At 40.5% G+C, this 14442-nt stretch overlaps 1 protein-coding gene across 1 annotated transcript in view; it reads right to left on the bottom strand.

The window, feature by feature from the left end:
- Positions 1-1308: 1308 nt before the first annotated feature.
- The window catches only part of Cd109 (CD109 molecule), a 105815-nt gene continuing 92681 nt past the window's right edge, over positions 1309-14442 (bottom strand). Inside the window, exons 29-33 of the mRNA XM_059268272.1 lie at positions 13737-13802; positions 9301-9440; positions 6158-6305; positions 3808-3910; positions 1309-1785 (exon numbers count right to left, since the gene is read on the bottom strand). Coding sequence (XP_059124255.1) covers positions 1619-1785; positions 3808-3910; positions 6158-6305; positions 9301-9440; positions 13737-13802 — 624 coding nt within the window. The 3' untranslated portion in view covers positions 1309-1618. The remainder of the gene's footprint in view (positions 1786-3807; positions 3911-6157; positions 6306-9300; positions 9441-13736; positions 13803-14442) is intronic.

The raw sequence follows: 14442 nt of genomic DNA, 5'->3' as shown, positions 1-14442 counted from the left end.
TTTGGAGTCTGTGTGATTATTTTTACATATCCACTTGAGAGAAAAGCCATAGAGTTAAGGGGCAAAATTAAACCACTTCTTAGATGGTTTTTAATCTTTAACTTTTTTTTACATATCTAACCTATTTCAGTATACTCAGAAGGAAAGGAAGAGAAGGAGTGAAGAGATGAGGAAATAAATTTTCTTTGCAGGTTCACAGATAAATGAATCTCATACTTCAGAGTAAGTATAACTCAGAATTCAGGCATACTCTTGGTTGTGGGATAATCTTTGTGTACACTGTAAAGATGTGTCTCTGACTAAGGTGCCTTCTGATTGGTTTAACAAAGAGCTGAATGGCCAATAGCTAGGCAGGAGAGAATAGGTGGGACTTCCAGAGAGAGAGAGAAGAACTCTGAGGTGTGCAGATTTGGATGTACAGTGTGGAGGAGAGGTAACGAGCCACATGGCAGAACATAGATGAATATAAACAGGTTAATTTAAGTTATAAGAGCTATTTGGAAACAAGCCTAAGCTAAGGCCAAGCTTTCATATTTAATAAGAAGTCTCCGAGTTGTTATTTGGGAACTAGCAGTCCAAAGAAAGCCCGGCTACACTCCATAATGGTTCACAGCATCGTTGGACACCTGGCAACCCAATACCCAGACCTTGTGGCTGGAAGAGACTGAACAGAAGCCAGGACCAGTACTACAGTACTTCAGGACAGCAATTATGCCCAGACACTCTGAGACCTTCAACCTCAGCTGCTTCCCCAGAGCCAGGAAGATGTGTTGACTGTGACCTGGGCAGTATTTCTTGTGTCTTTGGTCCATAGTGTCTCCTGGACTGAGCTCTTCTAGTCCAAGTCACACAGTCACATGCTACAGGGCTCTCCAGCTTCCACCCCTGAAGCAGAACCAGGGTGAGACTGCCAACAAGACAGAAGAGGGCACCTCAGCACCCCTAAAGGCAGTTCTCAGTGTCTCAGCACCCCCTGAGCTGCACAAGACAGAAACAGACACTGTCTCTCTATTTAGAATTTGGGGAGAGTAGAGGCTGGGGCATGTCATCAGATCTGGATCAGAAAGGGTCCGTTTTACTTTTAAAATTTTACCAGCTACATTCTAAAAAGAAAAAAAAAAACAACATACTTATCAGAAAGCTTTGCTGAGACTGCAGGAAGGACCCAAGGCAGAGTCAGACAGATGTGGGAAGGAATAGAGAAAGCACCACCTGCTGCTTCTTTAACACCAAACCAAATACTGAAGGACAGATGGATGAGAGCCTCCCACACACACACCCCAAATCATATCTCTTACAAAACAGGAATAATGGAAAATAACATTTTTATTCTGGAGAAAACAAATGCGTCTAAAAAAAAATCCTTCTGAGAAGGGAAAATGAAAAGACACAAGTGTCATCATTCAGATAGTCTTCCACACAAAGATCAAGTGGAGAGGTTTACATGCCTACACAAGCTCCAGCCTGTTGCAGACATTTCCCAGAACCCCCTAAGAAAGGGAAACAATTGATTTTCAAAATCATCAGCGGCAATCATCAGTTGTAGAAAGAAAACAATCACACTTGACTTTCTGGAAATGCTAGTTTTAGATGAAGTCCTTGGAAAAATAAATCATAATCAATGTTCCACCAAGTACAGAAGGATGAAAGAAAAAGCAAAAAGACTGGAAGAGTGTCGAAGGGAGCCCACGGCTCCATCCTCACATGGACGGCAGCTGGCTTCTCCACAGAGCTCACATGAGGACAGCTTCATCTTGGAATTGTAGCTTCTCACGGCCTGTCTCCCTGTTTAAAGAGGCAGACACCGGGGTTACACGTCTCCTTTGTCGAGAAACAGCGCTTTTGCTAAGCATAAATGTATCATGAGATGACCATTCCTCACACAGTTTATTTTTCCTTTACCGGAAACAAATGAAATGCTCAAAAGGAGGCACAGACTGTAAACAAATGCCAAGAAACAGTGTGTTCAGCCCAATCCATCTCCAATCAGTTGGCCAGCACCAAAAGGCAGCAAATGGGCTGCAGCCGCTCGTGGAAGCTGCAAACACGACTTTAACTCTAACTGGAGCAAGCAAATTTTCAAATTTTGAGTCATTTAATCTTCTCGAGAGTTTATTTGGAGATGATGTTTTCTACGCCATTAGAACTACTGGGAAGTGTCTGACCCAGGCTTTACTAAGAGAATCAAAGGATGATGGGAGTTCATCCGTGCCTGTTGTTAGACAAGGGGTATACTATCAAACTCTGTTCACTCCAGGTACAATTCATAGCACATGTTTTTAAACTGCATAAATAACCAATCACAAAATAATAAACTCACCAAAACAAAAACAGCTTCATTTCAATGTTTTAAAACACTGAGCACATACTAACTAATAACTACTCAATTTGGGGTATAGTTTATAGTACAGATAATACTTTAAAAAACTATATAAGGAGCATATCACACTATAAAAGTCTCACTGCAAACAAAACATCTCATTTTATAATTTTAATAAAATCCTATTTTTAATTTTTTCATGACTTTTAAAGATTGTTTATCAGTGTCACAAATGTATCTTCAGATACTTAAAATAGTAGGTTTAATTTTCCTTATCTTTTCCCAATTTCACTGTAAAATGGCCCCCTCATAAATGAGTTGTTCTCCACCAAAAAATGATAGCAAAGGACTGTCACTGGAGCCTCACAATACAGCCAATCCCTTCACCTCAGGAAAAAGGTCCTATGCCTGTGTTCCAAATATCCCCATCATCAACAGCAGCTGGAAGCAAAGGACAAAAGGGGCTGGCTTTTGTTCTAGGACAGAGAACTACCTGGAGCCATACCTTTGTCTTGAGGACTCTACCAAGCATCACCAAAACTTGGAGCTGGTTCACCTTATTTCAAGCGATATTATCTGCAGCTACCTGACATGGTTATGTTTGCCCTTCTCATGCCCTCCAGTGTCTCTGAACACCATGAGTGCTCATTCAGAAAAAAAGCCTGAATATTAGAAACTGTAGCCAAGATTACACACTCACACAGCTTCACTCCGAGCGTAACTTTTCATAATTAATTTGGGAGTCTGCCAGACCAGCTGACTACTCTCATGTTTTAGGTCACATTCCTATTTTATAAAATGAGATGTTACCAGTCAAATCAAAGAAGTTCAAATTATCATTCCAAGTACTCAGTTTTTCTTGATACTAAAAATAATGTTATAATGCACAAGTTTTACCAAAGCATTCAAGTTCCTGGTGAAGGAAGAACTAACCTCCACCACAATTATTCCACCAAGTGCACTGCTTGTATCCCTCACTCATGCTAGTATCCCTCCCAAGGAACGCCCCATTCATGCTTGTATGCCTCCCGAGGAACGCCCCATTCATGCTTGTATCCCTCCCGAGGAACGCCCCATTCATGCTTGTATGCCTCCAGAGGAACGCCCCATTCATGCTTGTATGCCTCCAGAGGAACATCCCATTCATGTCAGGGGTCAGACAGAATGGAGGATTGGAAAGAAGCAAAACCTTGGAAACCAAACATAACTAGACACTATCAGTTTTTCTTGTGAAGTTTGTAATTGTGGCTTAAAAACAAAACACTATGAGCAACTTTTGAACATTCCCATGCTAAATGATGCCGTCGTGTGAGCCTTATAAATTGTGGACAGACTTCATCTACGGACAGCCTGCCTCCTGCATCTCCTCCATCAACACTTTTCACTCCCAGCCAACTACCCCACAACCGATCCAGTGAGATTGTCACTTTCAATGAGTAAAATGCCTGGCTTGATTTCTAGTCTTACGAACCCCAGCCCCCACTTACTTGGTTCATAGTAATCCACTATAGATACTGAAGCATCTTGAGTATTTGAAACTTTGAAGTTTCTCACAGCAGGAATATCAACACAAAACTGGGTTTCATTTACCTGGAAAAATACAAAAGGTTTGAAGGGGTTGTCACACTGTGGTTCATAAGGAAAGCCAGAGACTTTTTTCACTTTAGGAAACAAACAGAGCTGAGTACCTAGAGAGGGCTTCTGCCTACCAGGAACTACAGTTAAGAATGTTTGCTAAGTTAATCTTATTTAAATCCAAAACAATTCTTATAAAATAGGAATGTTTCTTAGTCCTATTTAGTCCTTAAAGGGATTGTTGAGATTTAGAATTATTTAGTAAATATCCAGCCTGTTCCTGGGATAACCCGAATCCCTCTCAGGCAGTGCATCTCCATTCCAGCTGCTGCTAATGACTCAGAGAGGCCTAACTCTGCAGTGGTCAGCCCATAGGAGAATTCCAGATAACCTCAGGGGAAGGGTGCATATCACAACTAACGAGGGACTGCTACTTATTTATATATGTAAATGACCCTGGCTTACTGCTAGTGAAATGTGAACTGGTCCCACAATCATGGAAAATCAATGTGGATGTTTATGTATATATGTGTGTGTATGCATGTGTGTATACATATACATATGTAAACACACACACAACCCCATGACAAAGATATACCACTCTTGAGTATGTACTGAAAGGACTCTAAGTCAATAATACAGAGATACCTGCCTATCCATGTTTCTTCCTGTACTATTCATAACAGCCAGGAAATGGAACCAGCCTAGATGGCCACCAAGAGGTGAATGAATAAAATGAATACAATAAAATAAAATGAATAAAACAAAATGTATGTATACACAATGGAAGGCCAATTTAGCCATAAAGAAAATTAAGTCGTGGTATTTGCAGGAAAAGAGATGGAATTGGAAATTATTGTGTTAAAGTCACTCTCAGAATGACCAATATGTGTTCTCTCATCTGCAGATCCTAAGATGTGTGCTTGAGAGGAGGAAGTGTGAGACATTAAACTAGAAAGGGGGCCGTGAAAAAGAGGGGGCCATGAAAAAGAGGGGGCCATGAAAAAGAGGGGGCCGTGAAAAAGAGGGAGCCATGAAAAAGAGGAAGCCATGAAAAAGAGGGGGAAAGATCCTAATGTGAGGAAAGGGTAACAGAATTTATATGAAATGAAAACAGAAAAGGGAGATATTGGGAGAGGTAAAGGGTGCTAGCTAGAGTGGGCAGAGCAGAGGAAGAAAAACGTATAAAACCATGTACATATGAAGGTGCCACAATGAAGCTCCTTGCTTTGTTTGTCCATTTATAAAAATAATTTTTAAAAACGACTTTTAAAAAACTGCTTATCAGGGGAGGGGAGATGGCGCAGTCAGTGAAGTGTCTATTCCGTGAGCACAAGGTCCTAAGTCCGTATCTCCTGAAGTCACATACAAAAAGCCCCGCATGACGGCACGACCCTGCAATCCAGCACTCAGGAGGTGAGGACAGGCAAGTCCCTGGAGCTCGCTGACTGGCCAGCCTATATGGATCATAAGCTCCAAGGTCTCTGAGAGATCCTGACTCAAAATGACAAGGCAGGGAGTAATTGAAGACAGCCACTGTCAACTTCTCGTCTCCATACATACATGTACACCAAATGTACACACAAAAGAAATTATCTCCCACATGATTGTATCGTATTATATGTGTGTATGTATAATGGATATGCATAGAAGTCCAATAAACAATTAATAAGCTCTTTTTAAAAAGACTTTCCTTAGGCTCATCATTAACAGTAACTTTCATTAATTTCATAGTTTTTTTTTTTAAGTTTGTGAGTGTGTGTGGTATGTGTATGTCTGTGTGGTGTATATGCATTTGTGTGCAGGGGATACATTCAGCTATCCATGTGGAAGCCAGAAAAGGGCATCAGGCATTCTATTGTATCAATCTCCATTTTATTCCTATGACACAGGGTCTCTCACTGAACCTTGAGCTAGGCTGACAACGAGTAAGGCTCAGCCATACTCCTGGTTCTGCCCTCCAAAGTGCTGGGGTTACAAGCATGTGTAGTCACACCCAGCTTTTCACATGGGTCCTGAGGATTGGAACTCAGGTCATCACACTTGTACAGAAAGTGCTCTTACCCAATGAGCCATCTCCTCAGGCCTAGTGATGCCTTTTTAATGGAAAAAAACATACAGTTGACATACCAAAATCATTCAAAGATGAAGAGCTGAAATAATAATGACTTACGGAAAACATACTTAACAGGTGGCAGGCTTCTAAACACATCACATAGAACCTTACCAATACCTAGCTTTATGAAACATCTCACTACTTACAGAATCTAAATAAAGGTTGAGTTTCCCATGGTCATACTCCACCTTCTTCACCATCTCACTCAGAGGAATTGTATCTGAAGGTACAGTGAAGCCACTGAGAAGATTAACCTCCATCAAAGCCATGCCACTCCTGCTTGGACCCAAAAACCTACATGAGAGATGAGGAAGACAGAAAAACTTAAACAAATGTTCTTGATGTAAAAATTCAAGCTACCCAGTATTCTAAATACCGCTCAAGCACAAGTAGAATTCACTCGAGGGAATTTTATGCATCCTTTTTATACAGTGTTGGCAGTCTTATGACCTTCAGTGACAAGTAAAATGGCAGCTAACTTGGTCCCTTGAATAGGATAAAGTGCCAGCGAGGAAGCAGGCGTGTGCTTGCAGGGTACAGCAGGTACACTGCATAACTATTCAGTATATTCTAGTGGTGTTTTGTACTGGTTCTAAACTAAATTCGAAACATTGACATTCTCTCAAAAGTTGGCAACACCAACCTTCCCAGCTTAAACCAACAAATGAAGAGAGAGTGTCACTTGGCCACTCAGGGTAGACCCCAGCCTGAGACACAGAGGATACTCAACCACTCCTTGATGAATGAATGAATGAATGAATGAATGAACAAATCAAAGAGAAAAGTGGGCATGATATTAGTGACTGAAAAGAACTAGTCTAGTAAGACCTAAATGAGAAACATGTAAAGATTTTGTTCAATGTCTGGCATATAGGTTTATGATACATATAGATTCTTTCTGTTGATAGTAAATAATAATATGATATTTTTATTACTTAACAGAGACCAAGTTAAGATAAAATAATGGAAGTCCTATTTCCTTCCCAGCTGAGAAGGAAGGCACTATAGAAATGATAACAGCCCCAGCTACTGGTGAAAAATGCACCAGAAAGGGAGGAATGGGGTAAACACATGGGATATTTCACCTCAATCAGACGATGAGGTCCAAAGATAGAACAGATGAAGGTAATGATGGGAAGCCTTGCTTCAGGCAGTGGCTAAGAAAGCTGAGCAGCTCGACCAACACCCAGAGATGACCCTCATGGAGCATCAGGGGCTTCCAGCCAAACAACAGGCTGAGCTCAACCACGATGCCTTGGGATATTTGAAAAGAGCAGACAGCAGGTCCTCAATGCCCGTGCATTCTGACAGTTCCCTCACACTCAACCCCAAACACTGCTGGGGTGAGAAAACTGACAGAAGAGAAATTGTGAAGCCTCTGGATTCAAGAACTTTCTCATGGTTGTTCTCAAAATCCTGTGCACAAGATGACCAAGGAGCTGGGGAGGACAACTCCGCATCTCTACTGTGAAGTCAGTATGTCTGCAGAAAGGAGACCCTTGGGTGCTTTGGCTGCAGGCCAATTTTAGAACCACTTCTGGAAGCTTAAGTTACCAGTACACAATTACCCAAGACCAGAATCTTCTGAACAGAAGTGTTTTCACTATCTAAAAAACTATTCTTTTTTCCTAGATTTGCATGCTGTTATAAATTTGGGGCCAAAAGTACAAAAGCTAAAGATAAATCTGAACCCTAAATGAAATGATTTCAACAAAAAAATAAACATTTGTAGCATTAAATATGATTGAATATTTTACAGTTTTCCTACATTAGCCTTGAGTTTTATTAGCTTGTATTTTTACCCCCATTCATCCAGGATTTTTACTAGATTAACAGCAAGAAGTCTGTATTCCCTCACTTGGAATGGGCCTCAAATATAATCATAAAGTAGCTAGTTAGCGCCCAAATACTTGCGCCATTATTACACCAATGGGCAACTCTTGCCTGCTGGGTTAGAATTGTAACACACATTCATCTACAGCAGGGCAGGCGAGACAGTTAATGAGTTTTCTCCCCCTACACAGCACCTTCCAGCAAAATGAATACGAGCCAGAAGGGAGAGAGCTTCCACCTTGATTTCTCCATGTCCTGTAACCAGTGTGGTGTCTTCATCAATAGGGTTTTACCATTTGGTTCTGACGAGCAACCAAGAGCAAGGTAATAGCCTGCCTACTTTGGGGGTCCTCTGAGACCTCTCCAGCCAACGACTCCTAGGGAAGTATTCCACAGCTGGTACTGGGGTTCTTGTTTAAAAGTTTCTGACTCGATGGCTCACTTGGTAAGAAATGTCTGCCACACAAGCTTGGTAACTGGAGTGTGAGCCATAGGTGGAAGAAGAGAATCAACTCCAGAAAGTTCTTCTCCAACTTCTTATACACACCATGTCACATGCATGCACTCACCGACATGTACCATAAACACAGCAATAATAAATTAAAAATAAAATTTTAGGGGCTGGAGATAAGTGATTGCGAGCACTGGCTGTTCTTTCAGAGGACCTGGGTTCAATTCCCAGCATCCACAGAGTAGCTCACAACTGTCTGTAACTCCTGTCCCAGGAGATCTGATTCTCTTTTCTAACCTCCATAAGCATCAGGCACACATGTGGTACACAGACATACAAACAGGCAAAAACACTCATACATATGAAAGAAAGAAAGAAAATTTAAAATAATAAAGGGAATAAAGAATGGACGAACACACAGGCAGAAAGGCTGGGATCAGGTGGGCTGTGCTTGCTCTGATGACGTAGCAAGGAACACAGCCAGGAATCTCAGCACTTGTGGTATGGATAGCACAGAGGCATGAGTTAGCTCATCTCAGCAGAAGGTTGCAGTAATCCTGCAGGAGAAAGTTGCTGTTGCTCGTTTTTGCACACACTGCCAACATCTATACTTAAAACAGAAGGAGACTCTGCCATCCCCCCGAGCCTCCCCCCAGGAAAGGCTTTGCCATTTCTGTGGGTTGAGACCTCAAGGAGTGGACATGGCAGTGCCCATGTCAACAATGTGTCCACTCAGGGCTTTCATGGCTTCCCTCAATAAAATAAAATCATTTTAAAGAATTTCTTTTCTACCCAAATTTGTTACAAATACAGAGAAAACTTGTGACCAATTTTAGCATGCCCAAGAAGGGTTTAAACATACTTAACTGTGCTTCTAGTCTGTAATCCGTGGGGTGGTAGGATGAAGTCTCTTAAAAAGGACTCTTTACCTGATCTCACTTGATGACAGTGTAAATTAAGCCTGAAAATCTGTTCTCTTAAAGGAGTTGTTAAGCAGACACCTACCTTGTGCACACGTTCAAATTCACGTGATTGACATCACCTTCATCGTTCACATCAACATCTAAATCAAAAGCGTCTTGAGTTTCGATAGATCTCCGTCTTCTAAAAGAACCTGAACTTTTCACGTTATAAACAACATTAAGCTGCAATAAATTTTAAAAATTAGCATAAGTGAAGTCATGGATCTTGCAGTAAAACCAACAACTGCCACTTTAATAAATCACTAAAGTTCCTAACTACAGTCTAAATATTTGTCCTTATACCCACAGATGAGTGTAGCTTTCCTTCCTCATCAAAACACTATTTTTGAAAATTAGCATATGGGATAAATTAGCTATTTGCTGTAGTCTAAATGTAGGTAATGATTCTTTTTGTAATAAAGCCAATTAGATTTATAGTCTTCAAACTAAAAAAAAAAAAAATTACCAGCTAAGAAAGCATCATTATCTAATGTTTTTATAAGTGTTCGTCATTTTTATTGAGAAAATTATTAGGCAATATTCCAAAGTAAATGTCAGAACACTAGAAAAGATGCTTATGGATTGCTTTCTCAAAGAATAGAAAACACTCCCTGGAGGAAAAAAGAAAAACTACAGACAACTTTCTTGAAAGCATTTACTGGTGTGTAATTAATTTACTAGTTTCTAAGTTTTGCTACCCAAATGGAACCTCATAAACTCCCAGTAAGACAAATCAAACTAATATACCACCTGTCCAACTGCTGAGAATTCTTGTTCATCACAAAACATTTTTCAAAGATGACAAAAACAACTGTCTGCTGTGCTATCTTTGATATGAAAGGAGCCATGGGAACACTGGAGTAGTGCAAGGACCAATGTCTTTCTCAAAGCCACACTAAAGCTGAAGCTTAGCAACGTGTTCAAATTTTCCTAGGCTGCCTCATCCCAAACAGAATGGAACTTTTAAATATTTAATGCAACCACTTATTTTGGAACCAAGTTCACAGAATTTAATATTACTGTGTAATACTGAATTTCCCTTTAATTCTATTTGAAACAGATAAATAAGTATACACACACCTCAGAAGCAAACATCTAGTACCCTTCTCGAATTTATACACTTTAAATTATCTCTTGCTAAGCCTTCTCCTCTCAAATCTAAGAGTTCTAATTTTTGTTTTTTGCCACAACAGAAGTTCATATCATCTTTCATCACTTGATCCTTCTGGTTGTATTACACTGGACATTTTCCAACTCTTTTTTAAACTACAACAATTAATTATTGAGTATAATATTAACTAGGATTATTCCTGGAGCAGTTTTCTAACATCTAAAAGCTGTATGCTATCTTCAGCATTCCTATGGCATACAACTGTCCCTTTAGGGACCAATGTCCTCAAGCAAGATGACTAGGCTCCTTATTAGGGTAATGATTAACATCTATCTATTAAGTATTGGAGTTTATAGTTGGCTGGCAGTAAAGCTCAACTATCCACTCACAGAACTTCAAAAGAACTCATTCATCATTGCTTAGACTTTTAGTGCCCAAGTAGGTAAACATTTACTACAAACCCGAGCACTTCTTTCCAGAGCACTTATAAAAATATTAACAAAAACAATCCCAGTTCTCATTTCTGCGTGATTAATATTTTTACATTTTCCCTTCTTCATAAGAAATGCCTATTAGTCCCTCTCTCTTGTCTTTTGAATTTTGATACAGACACTGACCAGAAGGTCTGTGTTTACCAGTGTTCTTCAAACCTCAATCACCAATCATTTAGTTTCAATGATTTATCTACATGTCATTGATCAAAAACAGCTTCCAACAATGTGGTAATTCCAACAAATGCGATGATTTAAGAATACTAAGTTCCCAATTTTGTCTAAAACAGGCTGTGTAGTTACTTTTGAATTTACTTTTTTGCATTGAATGGCAATTTGGGGAAAAAGAGTTTCCAATGATCTTCACTAAAGAACCACATAAATTATCCCATATTTCTTTCCTTCTCACTGAAAAACATTCCATTTCACTATAATTACTTTTCCTTGTTTTTTTTAAAGATGCTTTCTGTGTCTTGAGTATCATACAAAGTAATCTTAGAGAGCCAGAGAGGTGGCTTAGCTAATAAAAATGCTTGTTATACAAGTCAGATCACCTGAGCTCTTTCCCGAGAACCCACTCTGCAAGGGGAAAACAGACCTCCACACATGCACATTGGTACATGCGCACCAACACACACACACACACACACACACACACACACACACACACACACACACCAAAAATAAATAATTATCCTTTCCGAAAATCTTAAGAATTTGTGGCAGTTTCCAAATTCTATCTGTCTGATAAGGTGTGGGTGATAAACACACTTGTGCTGCTTACCTCCTTTCAACTTGACACAAATGTAGACATCCAGAAAGGGGGCATCTCAGTTGAGGAACTGCCTCCATTAGACTGGCCTGTGGCCTTCTCTGAGGGGCAGGCATTACTTTGATTAATGATTGATGTGAGGGGGCCCAGCTAACCTGGGCAAGTGGTCCTGGGTTGTATAAAAAAGCAAGCTGAGCAAGCCAGAGGAGAAAGCCAGTAAGCCGAACTCCTCCACGGCCTGTTTCAGTTCCTGCCTCCACATTCCTGCCCTGACTTTCCTGAGTGATGGTCTGTAACTGGGATGAGGAAGCCAATAAACCCCTACCTGCCCAAGTTGCTTCTGGTCACCGTTTTTTACAGCAACAGAAAGCAAATGAAGATGCCATTCTCCCAACATTGTACCAGTATTTTTAAAAAGTAATTTTTGAACTATTTTGAAAAAAGAGCAAACTAGGAGAGGCAGTGGGCAAGATAATTATGTGTAACTAAGGGCATGAATGTGATCAAAATATATGTGCCGGGCGGTGGTGGTACACGCCTTTAATCCCAGCACTCAGGAGGCAGAGGCAGGCGGATCTCTGTGAGTTCGAGGCCAGCCTGGGCTACCAAGTGAGTCCCAGGAAAGGTGCAAAGCTACACAGAGAAACCCTGTCTCGAAAAACCAAATATATATATATTATATATATATATATATATTATATGTATTTATGAAAATACCATGCTAAAAACTTTTAAAAATACCTTTTCTCTCTAGTGTTACCTTCTAAGTGGTTATATGGTTTGTTTCCACCCAAGCCATAATCATTTTGGGCCTTATCACTTGTTCTCTTAGGTTTCCATTAAGATTATTTGAAAGGCTCCATGATGTGCGATGTGTTTAGTGTAATTACTCCAGCCAGTACTTTCCGTACTATCTCCCTTTTAATCACAGCACTTCATTAACTGCAGCCATCAAAAGTGGGTTGGTTGGCATTTTCAGCCTGTACCATGGCATCGAACATACTCACGCTCAGATTTTTGAATTTGCTATTTTGTGAGATTTTACCATAAAGAAACACATTGTCTATCAAGACAACTTATAAAGCCACACTGACCTTCATATTCTTAGATTAAATATTAAGAATCTATAAGTAAAATATGTATTTGTTATCAGGTCATTACAATATAAATTCTATCAACTATCAACATTATAATTTTTTAGTTTCATTTTAATTATGTGTGTGCATGTGTGTTTGCATATGTGTGTGTGCGCATGCGGGCATGTGTGTGTGTGTGTGTGTGTGTGGTCATATACACAGAGGCAAGAGGTTCAGGATCCTTCTAGAGATGGAGTTATAGGCAATTGTGAGCACCTAACATGGGTGCTGGTAACTAGTCCTTTGGAAGAGTAGTATTTGTCCCTAACCACTAAACCACTCTCTCTCTGACCTGTTAAATCATAATTTTTAACTGTATTTTCAAATACAACAAAAATGTAGAAACCAGGCAAAGTGGCACATGCCTGAAATCCCAGCACCTGGGAGACTGAGGCAAAAGAATCACAAGTTTGAGACCAGCCTGATAATTTGAGTATATTACTGTGTCTACATAGCAAGATTGTGTCTCAAAAGGGGAAAAGGGTTTCCCAACTGTTCACATAAATCACATTGGAGGATTTCAATATTAACTTCAAAAAGCAAGTAGTCTCTAAGAGATGTTTTTCAAGCAGATTGTAAATACAAATAATTACTGTCTACTCACTAGTTAATAATAGCTCCAATACTTCTATTAAAGAAAGAAACATATCTTGCCTAAGTCACAAAAGCAAATCATTAAGACTTTTATTTTATTTTTATTATAATTTCATTTATTTATTGTGAGGGCGTATGCATGGCATGGCATTTGTGTGTAGGTCAAAAGACAAACTGATGTGGTAGGTTTCCTCTTCCCACCGGGTGGGTCCCGGGGATCACACTCAGGCTTGGCAACAAGCAGCTTTATTGGATGAGCCATCTTACCAGCCCTCACTAGGAATTTCACACAAGCTATCTAAGTTAAAGATTTAGCAAAGAATCGTTACGAAAAGTCACATTTAACTTCAAAAACAGACAGTCATATACACATACCTGGCAAATAGCAAACCCCAAACCGTGTGCAGAAATGTCAATGACCATGGGCTCTAGCGCCGTAAGCTGAGGAAAGGTGAGAGAGAGAGAAAGTGAGGAAGGTGAGCTTCCACAGACAAATCCTTCCCAGGAGCACACAAGTTTGGTGCTGTACCCCACATTAGAAGCAGGGGCAGTCCTGGGGAATGCTGGGAGAATACTAGGAGCTCTGCCTGGTCCCAAATACCAAAGGCTCAACCAGTGGACCTGGGTGAAGTGTGCTCTCCAAGCTCCCTCACCTCAAGCCTTTGGGAAGGCACACGGATGCTCCTGACCAGACTGCCCTCCTGTTGGGGCTGAGGCATGTCTCCCCTAACCTCCCTTCATCAGGGCTGACCATGAACACAATGGTACACAATCACTGTGCCCAGCTATATCCTTTTTTTCCTGTGCCATGGCCCCTCTTCTCCACTTAGCTCTTAGCATAATCTTTTATTGCATTTTAAAGTAAGGATTTGAGTCAGGTATGGTGGTACATGCCTGCAATCCCAGCACCCCAGAAGCAGAGGCAGGAGAATTACGAGATCAGCTCTACTACTCTCCACACAGCCCCTCGGCCAGCTTTCTCATGTGTCAAATGGTGGCACACTTGGCCTGAAGAATGCATGCAGTAGCATGTCTTCTCTAACCTAACACAGTGTCTACGCAAACTGGGGCTCAGTGGGTG

This window comes from Peromyscus eremicus, chromosome 7 (genome assembly GCF_949786415.1).
Source record: "Peromyscus eremicus chromosome 7, PerEre_H2_v1, whole genome shotgun sequence".
Classification (NCBI taxonomy): domain Eukaryota; kingdom Metazoa; phylum Chordata; class Mammalia; order Rodentia; family Cricetidae; genus Peromyscus; species Peromyscus eremicus.
This window is presented reverse-complemented; position numbering and strand designations above follow the sequence as displayed.